This window comes from Canis lupus, chromosome 29 (genome assembly GCF_011100685.1).
Source record: "Canis lupus familiaris isolate Mischka breed German Shepherd chromosome 29, alternate assembly UU_Cfam_GSD_1.0, whole genome shotgun sequence".
In the NCBI taxonomy this organism is placed as follows: Eukaryota; Metazoa; Chordata; class Mammalia; order Carnivora; family Canidae; genus Canis; species Canis lupus.
This window is the reverse complement of record NC_049250.1, coordinates 6,652,092-6,673,607: the sequence shown is the minus strand read 5'-3', so window position 1 is coordinate 6,673,607 and position 21,516 is coordinate 6,652,092. Positions and strand designations below refer to the sequence as shown.

The following is a 21,516-nucleotide window of genomic DNA, read 5'->3' as shown; positions in this document are numbered from 1 at the left end:
ATTAAAAACTCAAATTTTATTTTGTGTCTAGCATGCCCTCAATGTTTCCCACATCTGTCAGTTTTTAACCTTATTTTTTTCGTGTGATTGATATTTATCTGGCTCACTAGAGTGTAAACTTCAAGAAGTCAGAGACCAAGTCTGTTTTGCCTATCACTGTATTTCCTTACATGACATTTAGTAGGTATGGAATGTATATCTGATAATTTACTATATGAAAGAATGTTTTGAAAAGATTTATATTTACCATGAGGCCTAATTTTATCATTTTCCTTTTCAGCCTCATTCTAAAACCTATACTTTCCAATTCTTAAAAATTTAACAATAATGTAAAAAATGGGGTTAGTATCCAAAACATATAAACAACGGATACAACTTAAGAACAGAAAAACAATCTGATTACAAAATGGAAAGAAGAATAAATAGACTTTTTTTCCTCAAAAAAGAAAATACCAAAATGGCCAACAGGTACATAAAAAGATGCTCAATATCATTAATCATCAGGGAAGCGCAAATCAAGACAAGATCACCTCATACTAGTGAGCATGGCTATCATCAAGAAGACAAGAGATAAATGTTAGTAAGAATATGGAGAAAAGGGAACCTGTGTGCATTACTGGTGAGAATGTTTAGATTGGTAGCACCCCTATGTCAAACAGTATGGAGATTTGTCAAAAAATTAAAAATAGAACTACGATATGACCCAGCAACTCCACTTCTGAGTATGTATCCAAAGGAAATGAAAACAGGATACTGAAGAGATGCACTTCCATGTTTATTGCAGCATTATTCATAGTAGCCAAGACATGGAAACAATCTAAGTGCCCATCAACAGATGAATAGATAAAGATGTGAAATACATGAGAAAGAAGGAAATCCTACCATTTGCAACAACATGGATGGACCTTGAGAATGTTATGCTAAGTGAGATAAGTCAGGCAAAGACAAATACTATATGATATCACTTATATGTGGAATCTAATAAAAGCTAAACTTATAAAAACAGAAAGCAAAATGGTGGTTACCAAGGGGTTAGCAGTGGTAACAGAAGAGATGTTTAAGGTACAAACTTACAACTAGTAGGTAAATAAGACCTAAAGATCTAATATACAGTATTGTGATTATAGGTGACAATATTGTATTATAAACATCAAACTTGCTAAGAGACTAGATCTCAATTATTCCCATTACAAAAAAGAAATATAATTATGTGATGTGATAGAGGTGCACTGGTGCATAGTGCATATATTACATACATATTGCATAGCACAATATATAGATAAATCTGTATATGGTACACCTTAAATTTAAAAACATTTAACAATCGTTAACTTTTTAAAGATATTTTTACTAGAATAGACAAATATTCATAGCATATATAGAATATTTCATCTTCAGCATTTTGCTACTCATAAACAAAGTATCTATTTCTAGGAATTTCAGCTAGTATGTTATTTTTAACCAAGTCAAATTTTACTTGAGGTGGCCATCCCAGATTTAGGTGCCATTACTTCCTGACACAGGACTGAGTTTTCCTTCCATGAAAAATTTTAACTAAGCACATGTTTCTCATGAAGTGTGATTTGTCACACTCTTCCACAGAAATATAAAATTGGGCCTGGTCCAATGTAGCAAGAATCAAAAGGCTAATTTCTCTTCCCTCTGGTTGATGTGATCGTATTATAAGGTTGTCAGCATGAGACATCTATTTTCTGTTACTATCTGAAAGAAAAGAGAGCACACCCAATTACTAATTTTCAAAAAGCACTTTTTAAAAAGTAACATTATAATTTTTCTCTCAAAATGTTTTTTTAAATGGTCCAGAGACAGTAGTCCACCGAAAGATCACTAGATTCTGATGTAAAGAATTTGTTAGATATCATTTATTATACTTCCCAGAGATAAAGTAATACATTTAAGAGCAAGAAAATGATCAGACTGAGATAGAAACTAAAAATTCAAACCTCGGAGGCCTACAGTATTTTATTCATGCCTCAGTTTCTATATCAGAGAAACAGATTATTTCATTACTTATACTTTAGTGAGAATTTGCTGTTATTCTTAAAAAATTATTCATAAAATATTTTGCACATGATAGTCCAATAAGGTATCATAATTTAATAATTTCTTCTTACTGAGTCATTGTTCTAGAGTGAACATTGAATTCAAGATCAAGAAATAAACACATTTTAATACATATGCATTCTTTTTTTAATATTTATTTATTTATTTGAGAGAGAGCGAGAGCAATCACATGAGCATGAGTGTGGGGTGGGGCAGAGGGGGAGGAAGAGAGAATCTCAAGCAGACTCCCTGCTGAGCACAGAGCCCCTCACCCAGCTGGATCTCATGACACTGAGATCATGACTTGAGCTGAAATCAAGAGTTGGATGCTCAACCAACTGAGCCACCCAGGTACCCTTATATATGTACCCTTATATATTCTTTGTGATATAAAACCAAAGCATAAAAAAGCAAGATAACAACTTAAAAGCAAATTCATGTGCGATAATATACCCTATATTTTAAAAATAACTTGATGTTCTTCCTGGGGTGGCCACAAAGAAGCAATACAGACAAACCAAAAGAAAGGGGGAAAAACTGTTGCTTACTTGCAACTGAAGATTCTAGTAGAGTTTCTTGCTGGTTTTTTGACTCATGGATTTTTTTTCCTCCTGTTGGCTGGGTGTTGCTGACATACCCATCGGGTTTTCTCTGCCAACTGAAATTAAGATTTTAAAAGATGCCATCCTCTCAAAATCATTCGTTTCTTCTCAGAAAATTCACCATATGTTCAGCTATGCAAGTTTAAGTTTTGCTATTGTCTTCATTTCAATGCCTAGTCAAATCTTTTCACTCTGCATTACACAGTTACCAGAAAATGACTTTTTATTCTTAGCAGCCGGCTGAGCATGAATGGTATTCCTATAAAATCTATTCACTGCTTTGTAAATCCAAGCAATAATTTAATACCACAGTATGAATCAAGTAACTTATTCAAGATGTTTTTCTTACAGATTCTAAACAGAAACTCCTTTGATAATCTGGTACTTTGCCTTCCTCAGAAGGGGAAATGGACTAAATCATCACTCAAACATTTTATGTTACCTTACTGAAATACAAAAATCAAAGAAATATACATATACATATAAATGAAGAAAGCATTAGCTATTTTACTGCCTTTTATTTAGAAGCAAGTGTTTTGGTATTTTGTTCAGGAATAGATTTCTCCAGCCTACCTATAATGTTTCCAATTTTACAGCATATGCTCACAAGTGCTATTTGTGTTTAGGATTTCAAAGTATAAGTTGTTTGTGTTTCATTCTTAGAGTTCAGCCATAGTTAGAAATCTCATCAGCAACAAAAAATTATATAGATGTCTGATTCCCCACAGTAAATAATATCAGCTACTTCTTAATACTGTAGTTGCAGTCAATAATTTAAGATGACTCATAAAATATACGTTAGCATGAGAAGGCATAATGATCTCATCAGTATGTTAACAGAAAACAGCAACACTTAATCATATGGAGTGATGGCACTGACTATACAACACTGATGTCTAAAGAATTGCTCATGATCATATTGCCGTATATATCCTTATAAGTATTTGATATTAATTTCAGACAATAATAATCTTTTAAATACCAAACTCTGTAAAACGTAAGTTTTCCTACATGGTTTATTTATAAAGCAATGCTTAAGACACTGGAGATGATGTTAATAAAGAGACTTTAAAATGTTTTTTAAAAGATCATAAATAATTAGAAATATATCCACTGAGAGTATATGAAGACTTAAAGAGGAAAGAATAAAAAAAGATTCCTAAATATAATTCAGCATCCATTTTATTACAGTACATTAAGGGACACATAATTAAGGGACTAAATTATTTACAAATAATGTAGAAATCCAGGATTTACAAAAAGAAAATAAACTGTCTCCCAGGCACTGCCATAAGCATAAGAATATATCAATGCATGACACATGGCTTTGACATTGATGAGGTTACAGCCCAGAGGGAGGACATATAAACAATGACCTCTGGTATATATTGATGAATTCTATAACATACGCATGCACAGGGTGCCTAGCACAGAAAGGACTGCACAACAGAGCCAGCCTAAGCGGTCTGTAAAATGGGAATAAGCATTTCTTATCTCTCTATCCTCCCACACTGGCTTTTCAAGATTTTACCTCATTCTGAAAAATGAATGTCAAATATTTTTATAAACATAATAGTTGTCTTAATAGTAGGAAATTTAGGACCTGGAAGACATTTTCTGGAAAGGTCATCCCAGATGTATCTGTTCTTCTGTAAAGGATATTGCCTATCTTGGCCTTTGAGCCATGTGGGTCACAGCTGGAGGTCCAAAATCTAAACACCAAATGGTCATCCAGTGGATTCACAGCCTACTCTGAATTGGAGTAACTCCTACCAGTGTGCTCTCTTTGTCTCAGTTTCACAATTTAAAAAGGAAAGTGAAAATTTATCAAACAGTATAAAATAAAACCTATGATAAAGGTGAACAGAATTGTCTAGCTGGTACTGAATGACTAATTGGTTCACTTCAGATAGCATCTCATTATATCCAAAAGCTTAGTAGTATCAAGATCAACCAGACAGAAAGGCTATATAACTACAAAAAGTTAACTTGTAAAAAACTTTTGGCTTATTGAATATGGGCTATTTAAAAGGTAAAATAAATTAAAACACAATAGTTATGTGCCATGCTGTTATGGCATATATATTTAAATCCATGAAATCTATTTTATTATCTAAAATATACTTTTGTCATATTTTTCTTTTTTTTGTCATATTTTTCTACATAAGATCATAATGTACATATTCAGGATCTGATGAACTGGGTATATGACAGTATTTCATTTATATTCTAAAACTAGAATGATCTTAGCAGACTAGTATGAAGTGAAAAATTAATTTTCCAAACATACTTTAATAAAAACTTCCAAAGGACTTGAACCTGAAAGAAATTCCTCTTATTATAGTAAAAATGTAACATCTGACCTATTTTCAGTCCTGGATTATTTTCAGGTTACAGATACCTGAGCCTCATGGTTTGTATAAGAAGGTGACTAATGCCATGAAACTAGGAATTTGAGCAAAAGGAGGCAAACTTTAAGCACAATTTGAGCAAGAAGAGACAAACATTAAGTACAATTTAAGTCTCAGTTATGATATTTATAAAACTTGAATATGCTCACTGTTACCTCAATGCTCTAAAAAAGAGTACAATAAAATTAGTGGAAAGTCACAAGTTATATTGATCCAACATTATTTAAATAATATCAAGCACACTGTATTGTTATTATATGGAATTATAAGAGTGGGCTTATTATCTGGAACAATGGGAACGAACAGAGCAGAGCTTCCAAATACCCATTGAGAACCTCCTCTATGGGCTCAGTATAATAACTGATCATGTATAACCACATGAAACCAGATCTCACACCTTCTCCTACATACAGGGTTCATAGTACTGTGAATGTAAGATTCATGAATAAGGGAATAAAGAAGTTTAAAGGTTTTGCTACACAAGCAATTTCAGCTAAATAGTAGTAGGAACAATGACTTTTATTATAAATTTTTAAGACACTATTAATTAAAACAAATTATAAAGAAACCAAGTCACAGAGAAGTTAAATGATTTGTCCAACATGATTATAAGAGGGAATGAGAAGATTATCTCCTCCAGGAATCTAGCAATTCTATTTAAGTTATAAAAGATATACCATGATGAATTGGAGCAGAAATTAATGAAACTGAAAAGAGGAAAATAGAGAAAATCAATGTACCAGAAACTGATTCTTCAAAAAGATAAATAAAATTAATAAGTCTCTAGTCAAGCTAAGAAAAATAAGATGAAAGGACACAAATTACTAACATTAGAAATGAAAGAGAGGACATCACTACAGATCCTATGGACATTAAAAAGATATAAAGGAACACTATCAACAACTCTACGCTCTCAAATTTGATAACCTAGATAAAAATGGACCAATTCCTTGAAAGACACAATTTGCCAAAACTCACGCAAAGAAGAAATAGACAAAATGAATAGTCTTAAAAGGAAACTGAATCAACATTAAATAATCTTCTAAAACACACAGTACTTGGCCCAAATGGGTTCCCTGGTGAACTGCACACCAAAAAATTAAGGGATAAATTATACCAATTCTTTACAATCTCTTTCAGAGGATAGAAAAAGAGGGACTATTTCCTAATTCATTCTATGAGGTCAGTATTGCCCCTAATACCAAAAACCAAACAGACATCACAAGAAAAAACTATAGACCAATGATGAACATAGAACAATGATAAACATAGACTCACTGATCCTCAACAAAATATTAGCAAATTGAATCCAACAATCTGTAAAAAGATTAATATAACAAGACCCAGCAGCGTTTACCTCAGGTATGTGAGGCTAGTTCAACATTCAAAGATCAATTAATATAAGGATTGTTAGGTCAGTGAAAATATTCTTTAGATACCATATTTTTTATATTTTTTATTGGAGTTCAATTTGCCTACATATAGTATAACACCCAGTGTTCATCCTGTCAAGTGCCCCCCTCGGTGCCCATCACCCAGTCACCCCAACACCCTACCTACCTCCCCTTCCCCTACCCCTTGTTCATTTCCCAAAGTTAGGAGTCTCTCATGTTCTGTCACCCTCTCTATTTCCCACTCATTTTCTCTCCTTTACCCTTTAATCCCTTTCACTATTTTTCATATTCTCCAAATGAATGAAACTATATAATGTTTGTCCTTCTCCAATTGACTTACTTCACTTTAGATACCATACTGATGGATAAATTGCCATTATACATATGTCCAGACCCACAAAATATGCAATTCTAAGAATGAACCAAAATGTTAACTACAAACTCTGAATAATTATGTGTCAATGTAGGTTCATCAATTGTAAAAATATACCATCCAGTAGGGAATGTTGATGGGGAAGGCTATGCATGTGTGGGGCAGGAGATATATGGGAAATCTCTATACCTTCCCCTTAATTTTTCTGTGAACCTTAAACTGTTTTTTAAAGAAGTCTTTAAAACAATTGTGTTGAAAAAAAATTCACCATGAGGAACTCACTTTCTTTAATAATCATAAACACAAATACTTGCATAGTACTTACTGAGTACTATACTCAGTAAGTATATGAGGCACTATTATAAGTATCTTATATATTATATATTAACTCCTGTAATTCACACACCAGCACTGATTTAAGGAACCCTTCATTCTTATTTTACAGAGAATGGACATTTGATACAAGTGCTATCAGAGCACACAGCTAGCAAGAGGCCTAACCAGGATGTAAATAAGTGGTCTCAACCTATGAGTGAAATACCCTGCTGTACTTTCAAACCTCTAGCTGTTTGGTGAGTAAACCCAGTCAACAAGATTGTGTCATCACATGCAGGGCCTCCATGTGATTGTGAGCCTTGCCAGACCAATCAGTGTGTAAAGAAACTTATATCAAGCTCAGGTGCTTCTAAGGAGGCCAGGGCCATACACTCAGAGGTACGTGCCTGGGGACAAAGGTAACTTCCCCACAGAAAGATCTCTGCTGAAGTCTTCTGAAATGCAACTTTACTGTGCTCTTCCTACAATCATCTCTTCCCCTATCCAAGTCCCTTTATTTTTTTTTTAATTTTTATTTATTTATGATAGTCACACACGGAGAGAGAGAGAGAGAGAGAGGCAGAGACATAGGCAGAGGGAGAAGCAGGCTCCATGCACCGGGAGCCCGACGTGGGATTCGATCCCGGGTCTCCAGGACTGTGCCCTGAGCCAAAGGCAGGCGCCAAACCACTGTGCCAATCAGAGATCCCCCAAGTCCCTTTATTCATATGGATGCCTAACAATTTCCATTCTACCTTCCTGAAAACTATGAAGAAAAGTTAATGTTGTTTAAAAAAAACAAAAAACAAAACAAAACAAAAAAACCTATGAAGCCAGGCTGCTCTATATCTGTAATGAAATACAAACAACTGAAAACTCTCAACAGTTTTAAGGGATATTTGTTTTTATTCTTGGTATAGGGTAGGCTCAACCCATCATATATAATATTTAGACCAGATTCTAAAAACAATGAAGTGATCTGGGGAACTATTATAAACTTTAAAGTAAATATTCTGCTGTTCTTCACAAAACTCTAAGATAGAGAGTTCTTAACACTTTCTAAGTCATTGTTCCCTTGAAAACTAAAGGTCATGAGCTTCCCACTTCAACTGCACACTTGTGTATATTTGCCCACAATTTACTCAAAATATGTTTACTCAATTTCAAAAGGCTTGCTGATTCACACTAAAAGTTCTTACTGTAATGCAATGCTTTTACTCTCATTTACAGATGACAAAACAGAGATTCAGATGTTAATTAATTTAATTTGAAACATACTACTAGCACATGAAAATAAAACCCAAACATTCCTGACATGTACTCTCATTCATTTTATGCTACACAATTCATTGGTTCAAAAACCTATCCTGAGCCAGGTACTATACTGTATCCAGGGGATATAATGGGAATCAACATTACTGTTTGGTACTCAATGATCAGGAAAGCTTCAACAAATTACACAAGATAACTTCTAACTCAGTTGACAGGAGGGAACTTAGGGGAGTATTTCAAGTCCATGCTAGTCATTAGAAGGCCAATGTTAACAGACAAAGCTTCAAAAATGTTTGGGTTATATTTTCTCAACTTAACATCACATAGAATGTTAAGTGCTTATAGACATCATACAAGACCATAAGAACTCCAAACTTACTGAAAAATCCATTTTGTGGCTTTTTTTCACTGTTATGAGAAATAACAGGACCCAATAATCTATTAGTTTTCTGATCAATATCTGGTTCAAGAGTTTCACATACCTTAAATGGAAAGATGTGGAAGCAAAGTGTCAACACGTTTAGATAGCTCAAAGAAGCCCTACTTTTTGGCAAGACATTTTCATATGTTTGAGTAAGAGAGACCTATTCTTTCTTTCCTCCTGTGTTTCCTTTGCTTTCATACAGAACATTTCATTTCCAACACTTCTGGTCACCAAATGTGTAGGAGCTTTAGCCACAACAAACAGTTCTGCAACACCAGCTGAATGTCCTAAAATTTAATTCAATTCTGACACTATCTACCTAGAGATAGCATCAGATCCCACAGGTTAAGGACTCAGTTCCAAAAGACCATCTCCCTCTTCAGATGCTAATCCCAAGTCCAGGTAGTTAACTGCACTTCTGATCAATCAGCTATAAATTGAAGATTGCCACAACCCCCTCCTCAAGTTCAGTTAATTTGCTGGAGTGGCTCACAGAACTCAAGAAAACACTTATTTATGTTTGCCAGTTTATTAAAGGATATGACAGGGCACCTGAGTGTCTCAGTGGTTGAACATCTGCCTTTAGCTCAGGTCATGATCCTGGTGTCCCCACAGGGAGTCTGCTTCTCCCTCTACCTAGGTGTCTGCCTCTCTCTGTGTGTCTCTCATGAATAAATAAAATCTTAAAAAAAAAATAAGGGATATGACAAAGCATATCAATAATTGTCAGATGAAAAGATACACAGGGTGAGGTCTAGAAGGGCCCTGAGTGCGGGCACTTCTGTCCCCATTGAGCTGGGTACCTCATCCTCCCAGTATGTAAATGTGTTCCCAAATCCCATACTATGGGGATTTTACAGAGGCTTCCTCACATAGGTATGATCAAATTTTAACTCCACATCCAGCTTCTCTCCTGTCTTTGAAGGCTGTAGAGATGGAGTTAAAAATACCAAGCTTTGAATCATAGCTGGGTCTTTCTGGTGACCAGCTTGCATCCAGGAGCCTTTCAGGGCCCACCCAGAGTCACTGCATTAGGGGGGAAAAAAAAGATGCTTCTTGGTCAACCTGGGTGTCTACTGCAGCAGGGAGAGAGAACTACTAGGCAAAACTTCAGGATCAACTTTTTCCAAGATTCTAAGAATACTAACAGGTAACATATAGAACATACTTCCTCAAGATAACCTGAACCCTGAAAATGTCAGCCAAAGCCACAAAAGGTCAGCTGACTTGCAGTAATGTTCCAAGGATTCTTGCTTGAAAGCCATATCAGCAAGTATCTTCATACATATTATTACCACTTCCTACAAAATGGGTTCTCTGCCTTTAATTCTATTAATTGCTTCTTCCTGCAGAATCCATGAGTGACAGAATCTTACCCCTCACTTGTCCATGTCATTATCCAGGTACTTGAATTCTCATACAATGACAAGATATATAATGAGCCATACATAATGTACTGAGCTAAAATATCACATCAAGCAAAGTGGTGTTGTAGTCATTTTTACAGATTGAAAATAGTCAGTGAGCAGGTACAGAGCTAAGAATTTTAAGTTTCCTTTTAATTTGAAAGTCTGTAGTCCCTTGGAATAAGCCTTTAAGGAGTAGCAATCTCTACAGAGCTGAGGCCTATAGCTTTAGAGTATGTTCGAAAATCGTCCCATTCATTGTTTTTAAGTGAAAGAGATATTTACAATGAGTATCTAGTATTCACTTGGAACTTACTTCCATAATCTAACAAACAAAAATCCATGAGTATCTTCATGGTTTAATCCAGATGGGAACACTCATTCATCACAGGAATTTGCATCTAACAAGGACAATTTACAAGACCTCATATTGACAAATGATAGCCCAAAGTCAGGGCAAGAGGTAAGAAGTCTATTGTTATTGAAATTGAGGGAACATTTTCACTTCTGGTAATTTATGCTATGAAAAAATTTCAGATCAGTGCAAAAATATGTATGTACATGAATGATCATCCCAACACTGTTTATAATAACAAAAAAACAATAAAATAGCCAACATTAAGGCATTAGTTAAATAATTTGTAGTAAATGCATTAATAAAACTCACTTGAAAATATGATGTAAATCTATGAGAGCTGATGAAAACCATTTAAGTAAAAAAGCATATAAGACTTGTATTTTGTTGTTGCTGTTTTTAATTTTTTGTTGTTGTTGTATTTTTTTTAAAGATTTTATTCATTTATTCATGAGAAATGCAGAAAGGGAGAGACAGAGACCTAGGCAGAGGGAGAAGCAGGCTCCCTGCAGGGAGCCTGATGTGGGACTGGATCCCAGGACTCCAGGATCACACCCTGGGCAGAAGCCAGACGCTAAACCGCTGAGTCACCCAGGCGTCCCTAATATTGTTTTTTATATGTATCTAGGCCTGAAGCCCTATTTTTTTTTGCTAAAAATATACTTTTAGTATACTTAAAGGTGGATAAATATATACAACACACTTTCATAGAAAAAAAATCATGCGGGAATCCCTGGATGGCTCAGCGGTTTAGTGCCTGCCTTCGGCCCACAGTGTGGTCCTGGAGTCCAGGGATCGAGTCCCACATCAGGCTCTCTGCATGGAGCCTCTTTCTCTGCCTATGTCTCTGCTTCTCTCATGAATAATAAAAATCTTTAAAAAAAAGAAAAGAAAAAAATCAAACATTTTTTTTTGTATAATATAAATGATAAAGGGGAAAAAAGTTACATGAACAGATTACAGACATCTATCAATCTAGCAATGGGCGACTTAGTCTCAGCCCTACTGGCTGTAAGCTTTTAAAGTTAATTCACAATCACTGAAGATACTCAATTCTTTTTTCAAACACATTATCAAATAATAAAAGTGAAGTTTAAAAAGACCATAAGAAATAATTTATCTATTTTCCAAAGTGAGATCAGATGATAGAATCCATGTTTGTCAGTGTCTGGCATAAAATAACTGCCTACAAATGTCAGATATTAGTACTGAAACAAGAACTTTCATATACACTTACTTGCTTGATCCCTATCAACTCTACTGGGGAGATAAGGAAGGCATTACTGTTACACCCAGTTATACAGACACAGAAACCAAAGCTCTCTGATGTTAGTTGCTTAACTAACATCATATAGCTAATAAATAGAGAAGAAAACTCAAATCATCTACACTCTAGTAACAGAACTACACTGTAACGCCTGTAAAAGAAGAATGGAAGTGTCCATTAGTACTAATACCTTAGGTTGATAAACACGGCCTTTTATTATTTCTTTTTTATGTATTGCCACAAATTATTTTCTCTCCTACTCTTCTTTTTTTCTAGTTATTGTTATCTCTGCTTTCTCATCTTTTCTCCACTGCTCCTTCCTTTGTATTCTCCTTTCTTCCTGTGCTTTTCCAGCATGGCTGCTGTCCCCTGACAGCTATTTCTCACTGCTTTTTCTTCTACTCCACCCTGTATCTTCCTTTCTCTCAAGTCATCTGTTTCCCTGTAGTGCGCCGGAGACAGATGGCATGCCCATTTTGTTGAGTAGGAGTGCCACTCTGTGCCAGTCTGTGGAAAAACAGAGGGTGGAGGGAGTGGTGGTATGGATGGCAGTAAGATAAGGTGTGCTAGTCCAACAATTTGCAAAATTTTAAATATAGCAACTAAAGGCTGAGTAGGGATTGAGACAGATAGCACAGAGAACAGGGCCAGATATATCATCATGTTAAATCAAGCTCTTATTTAAACTATCTTCAGTAGGAGTATATATATGTAGGACAATGTATATATGAATATATGTAATGATATATATATGTACTATATATATACATATACATATAGTACAGGTAGACTTTGATAAGCAAAGAGAAGTTAAGTAAGAGTCAGACTGACTAAGAAAGTCATCTAGATTTTGATTAAGCTAAAGTTCATGGGATTACATCAGGCAAAAATTAGATAGCAAACTAAATTTGCAGATAATTTAAGAACACAATGGAGTTACCTCATTAAGCTTTGTATTCAAGCAAGTACATTCCAAGCTTAAATTGTTTAAATAAAGTCTTAAAATCTTCACTGCAATTTGCTAGAGGATCTGATCTTAAATATGAAAGAAACCAGTTTCAAAATATTCATATTTCTATCCTATGCTTACACTTTTTTTTTCCAAATCCTATTTTTAATTCTAATCCCATCTGTAATGATCTTTTTTCTATCTCACTTTATATTGTGAGCATTAAAAATTAATAGCAATTAAACAAAATATTTCTAATAATCCCACCACACTACATAGGGAGATATCATTAAGTAACAAAATACAAACTTGTAACACACACAGATACAAATGTACAAACTTCAAAACTATCAAGGAGCTTAATATAGTAAAAATTCTATACCTAACATAAACATTCGAAAATTTGAGATAAATGATCTTCATAATCTTTTTCACTGCTTCTTGAATAACAAAAACAACAAAGGCTAGTAGCAGAGATTTGCTAAGTAAAAACATGATGAAATTATCAGACATAAAGGCATCCAAAGCAAACCAAAATGGAAGTATTTCAAAGTAAACATACATTTGATGACTTGTGGATAGAAGAAAACATTCCCATTCTTAGTATAAATAATTGGTTTTGTCTGTCCATCTGGCTGAAGTCCAACAAACAGTCCAGGGCTTTTTATGGATTCCAGGCTTATAGATGCATTTTCCAAGTTCTTCTTAATTTTAAAATGACAGTCAGTATCTCCTATACCCTGTGATCAATATAATATGATTTCATAAATATAAGCAAACACCAAAGGGCAGAATTTAAAACCAGTCACTTCACAAGAATATAATTTTGTTTCATTTTCAAATTTTCATGACAAATACAGAACCTTTTTACATGTATTGTACCATGTGCTTCACTCTGTTCCATAAGATTCAGAAATACAAACCATGTATTTGGCTGAGGCAAGGGTGTATGCCCTGGACAAAAGGCACTGAGTAACAAAGAAGCTTCAACTGAGGAGAGTGAAGTGTATTATTTCATTTCAGAGTTACTAACCTCTGGTGAAAAGAATACTAAAATGTGAAATTTTCCTTTTGAAAAATACTCTTATATAATGAAAAAGAGGGTAATTCTCATTCTAAATCCATTTACATTTAAACATAAACCAATTTTCTGTGCTATTCTGCATTTTTCTGAATTGAGGGTTTTTTTTAAAGATTTATTTATTTATTTATTTGAGAGAGAAAGTGTGTGTGTACAAGAGAGTGGGAGGCAGAGAAAGAGGGAGAAGCTGACTTCCTGGTGACCAGGGAGCCAGACACACAGGGCTCATCTCAGGACCCAGAGATTATGACCTAAGCTGAAGGCAGATGCTTAACTAATTGAGCCACCAAGGCACCCCTCTGAATTGAATTTTTACCGGTAAAAATTTCACATAATTCACATAAATTACTCAAAGACTGTAACAAAACATGCAAGAATTGGTGCCTATGCATAATCTACATACCCTTCAGATCATCAGAACCCTCTCTGCTTTTAAAGGTCTGTATCATCTAATATTAGAAAATAATTCACCTTTTTCACCGTTTAGTGCTTTAAAAAGTTTTCTTATAAGATTGGGTTCTAAAAAATAAGTTTGTGAAAATGAATTAAAATTTTCAATGCAATTTTTTTGTTAAAAGATAGTTACATTATGATCTCTAACCTCAAATGTGAGCTTCTTTTAGGCGAGAACCGAGTGTCTGTTATCTGTTTCTCTCTCAGAGTATCAATATGAATTTTCTGTTCTTGTTATGGGTAAAAAATAAAACTCTGGCTTTGATTTGTTCATAGCAAAGTAGAGCATATAACCATACAACAATAATAATAATAATAATAATAATAATAATAATAATAATAATAATAAAGGTCAATAGGATAGAGAGGGACTCCTCGGGTTTAGAGAGAAAAAAAGGACTATACTCAGGAGAATCAGGAAGGGCTTCTTGGAAAAGGTGAAGTTAAGTGTTAAATACGAACTAGGCTAAGTAAAGAGGGGTGGGAGGTAAGAAATCTTAAGCACAGGGCAGCATGAACAAAGGGTAAGAGGCAATAAGTAGTATAGTATATATATAAACAAGCTTGATGTTCTTGAGCAACAGAGAGAGGAAGGTGAATCCAGAAAGGTAGTATCAGTTTGCATGCAACATAGAAAGTCTAGTCTTACTTTAGACCATGGGAGCCACTGAAAGATTTTAATCAGAGGAGTGATAGAGATAGATCTTAAATTATCTTCAGATAATTTTTCATGCCCCTCTAATATTATCTGCCCAGTTACATAATTCTCTGCAATTTTCTAGCCATGATTAATAGAATCTTAATTCTCACCTGTCTCCAAGTGTGCACCCTGGGGCTCCCTTTAATTATTATTTCTTAGAATTTTTATTTTCCAACAGTTTTAGATTGACAGAAAAATTGAGAAGACAGTACAGAGTTCCCCATACATCTCCACCTATTTTTTCTATTAACATATTGCATTATTATGGCATATTTGTTATAATTAATGAACCAATGCTGACATATTATTAACTAATACTTTGATATTTCCTGAATTTTTAGCTAAATCATTTTTTTGTCAAAAACTCAACCAGGATACATTATATATAGTCACCATGTCTCTAGGCTCCTCCTGGTTGTGGAAGTTTCTAATATTCTCCTTGTTTTGATGACCTTGACAGTTTTGAAGAGTACTGGTCAGGTATTTTGTAGGATGCCTCACTATTGGGAATGTCTGATACCTTCCTAATGACCAGATTAGGGGTATGAGATATTGGGAAGAAGGTTACAGAAAAAAGGTGCCATTTCCATCATATCATATCAAGGGTACATGCTTCCAACATGACTTATCACTGTTGATGTTGACCTTGATCACATGACCAAGGTGGTGTCTGTCAGGTATTTCTACTGCAAAGTCACTATTTTTACCTATTTCCCCTTTCATACTGTACTCTAAAGAACTCACTATGTGCAAACCATACTTACGGGCAGAAGTTATGCTTCACCTCCTTGGAGGCAGAGTATTTTACATAATTTATCTGGAATTCTATACAGGAGATTCATCTCTTTTCCCCCATTTATTTATTCCATGATTTATGTATATTATTATGGGTTCATGAATATTTACTTTCTACTTCAGGTTATATGGGATGCTTGGATGGCTCAGCAGTTAAGCGCCTGCCGTTGGCTCAAGGTGTGATCCTGGGGTCCTGGGATTGAGTCCCACATCGGGCTCTCTGCATGGAGCCTGCTTCTCCTGCCTCTGTCTCTGCCTCTCTCTCTCTCTCTCTCTCTCTCTCCCTGTCTGTCTCTAATGAACAAATAAAATCTTTTAAAAAATTGTTTTTATACTTTAGCCTATTAACTCCTACTACTTTATTCTGTTGCTCAAATTGTTTCAAGTTTGGCCACTGAGATCTTTCCGTTATTCCTAAGTGAAATGTCTCATAAATCAATGTCTGTGTGGGTGTGTATGTGTGTTGGCTATTTTGAACACTTTCTTACTTTCTGGAACTACAAGATGCTTCAGGTTAATTCTGCATATTCCCTGCCTCAGTCCTAGAATCAGCCATTTTTCTAAAGGGCCCTGGATCCTTTTATTAGAGAACGTTATTAGAAACAAAGATCTAAGTACCAGATCTTCTTGTTGCTACTGGGGTTTTGTGGTTTCTAGGCCTTCTCATCTAACAGAGAAACAAATATATACATTTATACTAACTTATGAATATGTATACATTGGTAAATATTCCTATATGCAGTCATTCATATTTATATTAAGCTAAACATGAGCTCATACTGATACCTCCAATTCTAATGGATTATAAATGGATCTTTCTAGTTTCTTCCCCCTGCTTATCTGTAAACTCCCACTTCAACAGTGAGAAAATTGGTTCCCGTAATCTGTCATTCATTTGTATAACTGTTCCATTTCAAAACACATTTATAGTAGTATTAGATTAATAACCAAACTCCCAGGGTGAGCAACTTTATCAGTTAGAATTCAGTGCTTATGTGCAGTTCCCATTTGTTTTTAGTTCTACCTACTATACTCATTTCCAAAGATTCTTAGCTCAGTAACTTTTCCCCCATCATCTTCATAAAGGTTGTTTTATACATTTGTTTTGTTCTTTGTTTTATACATTTTTAATAGTTAGATTCTTTTGTCATAGACTATATTCTTTTCTGGGACTCCCAAACCTCCTAAATGATTTTTTTAATTTGCACACATTAAGGTTTACTCATTGTGTTATACAGTTGTATGCGTTTTGCTAAATGTATAAAGTATCTACCATTATAGTAGCATACACAGGAATTTTATTGCCTTAAAGATCCCTATGCTTTACATATTCAACCCTTCCACCCTCCCCTCAAGCCCCTCACAACCACTGATCATTTTACTACCTTTATAGCTTTACATTTTCCAAAATGTCATATAATTAGAATCATATGTACTCTTTTCATACTGGCATCTTAAACTTAACAATATGCATATACGTTTCTCAATGTCTTTTCATGGCTTGATAGTTTATTTTTATTACTGAATAATATCCATAGTACAGAAAGCTGGTATAAACATTCATGTGCAGGTTCAATTTTATGAAAGGTAGAAGGCCAGTGTCTAGATTTGTTTTTCATATGGACATCCAATTGTTCCAGCACCATTTATTGAAAAGCCTGTCCTTTCTCCATTGAAATGCCTTTGTTCCTTTATCAAAGATAAATTGACTGTATTTATGTGGGTCTATTGTTGAGCTGTTTATTCTGTTCCATCGATCTGTCTATTCTTCAACAATAATACACTGTCTTGAGTACTGCAGGTTTACAGTAAGTCTTGAAGTTGAGTAGTGCCAGTCCTCCAATTTTGTTCTTCTTCAGTATTTTGTTAGCTATTCTAGGTCTTTTGCCTTGCCATATAAACTTTAGAATCAGTTTGTTGATACCTACAAATAGATTACTAGTATTTTGATTGAGCTTTTGTTGAATCTATAGACCAAGCTGGGAAAGACAAACAACATTCAGTCTTCCAATCCATGAATAAGAAATATTTGTCCACTAATTTAAAATCTCCTTTATGGGACATCTGGATGGCTCAGTGGTTGAGCATCTGCCTTTGGCTCAGGGTGTGGTTCTGGAGTCCTGGGATCGAGTCCCACACTGGGCTCCCCTCAAGGAGTCTGCTTCTAAATGTGTGGGAAATATCAGAAAGGGCGACAGAACATAAAGACTCCTAACTCTGGGAAACGAACTAGGGGTGGTGGAAGGGGAGGAGGGCGGGGGGTGGGGGTGAATGGGTGACGGGCACTGAGGGGGACACTTGATGGGATGAGAACTGGGTATTATTCTGTATGTTGGTAAATTGAACACCAATAAAAAATAAATTTATTATAAAAAAAGGATTCTGCTTCTCCTTCTGCCTATGTCTCTGCCTGTTTCTCATGAATAAATAAATAAAATCTTAAAATAACAACAATAATAATAATATCTTCTGAGTTTTAATATTTTTTATATTTTTTCATACATAGACCTCATATATATTTTGTTAGATTTACCTTTAAGCATTTATTCTTTTGGTGCTAATGTGACTGATGTTGTGTTTTTAATTTTAATTGTTATTGCTATTATTTAAGAAATCAATTGACTTTTGTATATAACCTTGTATATGGCAGGCTTGTCTTATCACATTAGCCAGGACTTCCAACACAGTGTCAAATAGGAATGGTGAAACTTTAGTTTCATAGTTATTTCCCAAACTTGAGACCCATATCACCTCATGCCTGGATCATAACTACAACCACTAAATGAAGCGAGGATATTTGTGGATTATTAAACCAGTAGGTTTTCATTGATAATTGTTAAAGACTCTCCCACCTATTGGATCAATATGCTCATTGTGTCACTGGTAAGTAGAATCCAGCCCAGAACAAATAAATCTTTGCTCAACTCTGAGTTTCCAAATGGAAGAGTTTTAAAAAATTTATACCAAATAAAAAATCAGAAGTTTGCAAAACTAAGTTTCATTGAGAGATAAAATAGTTGCTAAAAGAAATTCCAAAATTGGATTTTATATATCTAGAACCAAGACTGAAGACTGGACACCACAGAGTTTAAATGATGAAGCTACTTGAAAAGGTAGATATCATATGTGACATAGCAGAAATTTTTACTTCACAAGAACAAGAAAAGCCTATCTGGCACTAGAAAAAGGAGCCTGGGATAAATAGGCTAAAGAGAGACTGGATGTCCTTATTCAAACCCCATTTGTGGTTAATTCTTGGTATAGCAAAGAAATAAGGGGCAGCAAAACATTCATATTTAGGGGAGAATCTCAAAAACTGAGGGACTATCTCAGGAAATTTACAAATTTCCCAGTATTCAGTACCAGAGTAACATGGCACCATCCAGAAAATGAATTAGATATGTCTGAGGGAGGAGTTTTAGAGGACACTGATACAGATTATTACCTTATCCATAGCTCACATGGAGATATCAGGGATCCAGAAGTTATCTCATGCCCCAATGAACTTCTCAGTTCAAGTACTGAGAAGACTAATGACGTGGGAGAGGAATGAACTTCGAACAAGTTGGCAACAGGGTTGGAAACCTTGAGACCAAACCAGATAGGTATCTCAAGCCCATGATATTGCCCAAAATGTTCAGACAACAATATGAGCCTCATATAATATATATATTATATAATATTGTGATGTCCAGGATAAACCAAATCAGCAACACTACAGCAGAGAGCAGTATGGGATTGAAGAAGAGTATATGTCCAGTGGCCCTTCTCCCTGACTTTTTTTCTAAAGCTTTGCATCTAGGTACCATCCAAAGATGAAGGAAAAGAGAAAGAAAAAGAAAAGAAAGAAAGAAACTCTGACTTATTATTGAACTATAAAAGAACTAATCTTTGCACTGGACAGAAACCAAGAGATATAATAGCATTATTTTGGCTCAAAAAAATCAATTAACTAAGCTAAGCATACTGGAACTGTTAGAACTACTAATGTACTTTAGAGCAAACTGTGGACTTTTTGAATCGAACTATTTCATATATTCCAATATTAGAAATATTTCGTATTTCTCATCGTTATTCCTGTAGACTTTAGGTTCTCCATAAACTAGCCCATCTTTTATATAGAGGCCAGATTTATGAACTTCAATATTACTACCACCCGACCATAAATATCCTATTAAAAATGGATGATATTTTACATTAAAGATCTCAAGCAACTACTCAGGACTCACACAATTGAAAACCCTTTCCCAGATATGTCTCTTTAAACATGATCTTGATACTTAACCTCCATTAACGTCCTTTCACAGTTGTGTAATTATCTGTTTATATTCTTCTTTCCCCATTCTAGATTGCAAGTTCTCTGAGGGCAGGTGGCATGTCTTATTATAGCTACTGTAGCATTAGCAATGGATATATCTTCTGCCTTTCAGTAGGAACTCAACAAATGTTTGTTAATTCTTCAAAAAAAGATTCTTTTTTACCAATTTCTAACCTTGTAATTTGTTCATATAATGTCTTCCCCTCTTTTTTTATAATGAAAAATGGGATTATTTCCTGTAAATTCACCATTCCCAGTGATGGGTTTCAAGATACACTGGCCCAAAATATGGCACATTAGAATACTGAAATTTCAAGCTGAAAGAATCTGTAAAATGGCAGGGGCAGGAAAGATTTTCTGACCTTTCCCCGAAGCAGGTTGTAAGATTCTAATGTGAGGGATGCTCTAGTATACTGGTATATACCAGTAGGAAAGGAGCATCCTTATCTCCAAAGATAGAGGGATGCTGAGAGAAACTTAAATAAACAGGCCTTGTGGTTTCCCCAGGTTTACTACACTTAGCTCCTATTTGGTCTTACTTTATTTTTCTACAGCTCTCCCCTCTTCATCAAAAGTAGCACTAAAACATCCTGGCTTAACTATTCCATCCAGTCTTCATTTCCTTTAAAGTGCTCCTGTGTCGTGTACAACTTATATTAAATAAATACGCTTTTCTCATTCATCACTCCTTTGTTATAGGGGTCCCAATTGAGAACTTAGAAAAGAAAGGTATTAGAAAAAGATATTTCTCCTCTCCTATACAGGAAATTTCTCCTCTCATATAAACCTTACCTTGAACTGGATTACTTTCTGTGACTGTAATCTAGATCACTGATTGTACTTATTTGTTCCCTCCAATAGACTGTAAGCATCTGAAGAATATCCCTTTTTCAACTCTTCTATTAAATATAATTAGAGAAAAGAATGAAAATTTAATATAACTAAATTTCAAAACGATAAATCTTTAGAGATTCTTTTATTCCTTTTCTTCTTTCATTTAAAAATCTGTTTTAGACTCTTAATTAGAAAGAAGAGACTAAGGATTACAGGTTACCAGAGGGGTTACCAGAGAGGACATGGTGGGTGGATGGGTTAAATAGCTGATTGTAATTAAGTCATGCACTTTTCATGATGAGCATCAGGTGATATATGGAATAGTTGAATTGTATACCTGTAACTAATACAACACTGTTTTAACTAAATGGAATGAAAATTAAAATTTTTTTAAAATTTTTAAGAAATTAAAATCTAACTCCAATACAAACTGATTAATGAAATGGAGATGGGAAATAAAAGAAAATATGTGGGTTCTGAATATAAAAGGGCCATGTTGTACA

General features: G+C 34.6%; 1 protein-coding gene across 1 annotated transcript in view; it reads right to left on the bottom strand.

Moving 5' to 3' along the window:
* Positions 1-904: 904 nt before the first annotated feature.
* The window catches only part of LOC102156503 (lipoxygenase homology domain-containing protein 1-like), a 106,819-nt gene continuing 86,207 nt past the window's right edge, over positions 905-21,516 (bottom strand). Inside the window, exons 13-15 of the mRNA XM_038579324.1 lie at positions 13,395-13,572; positions 2,613-2,722; positions 905-1,722 (exon numbers count right to left, since the gene is read on the bottom strand). Of these exons, the coding sequence (XP_038435252.1) occupies positions 2,628-2,722; positions 13,395-13,572 (273 nt within the window). The 3' untranslated portion in view covers positions 905-1,722; positions 2,613-2,627. The remainder of the gene's footprint in view (positions 1,723-2,612; positions 2,723-13,394; positions 13,573-21,516) is intronic.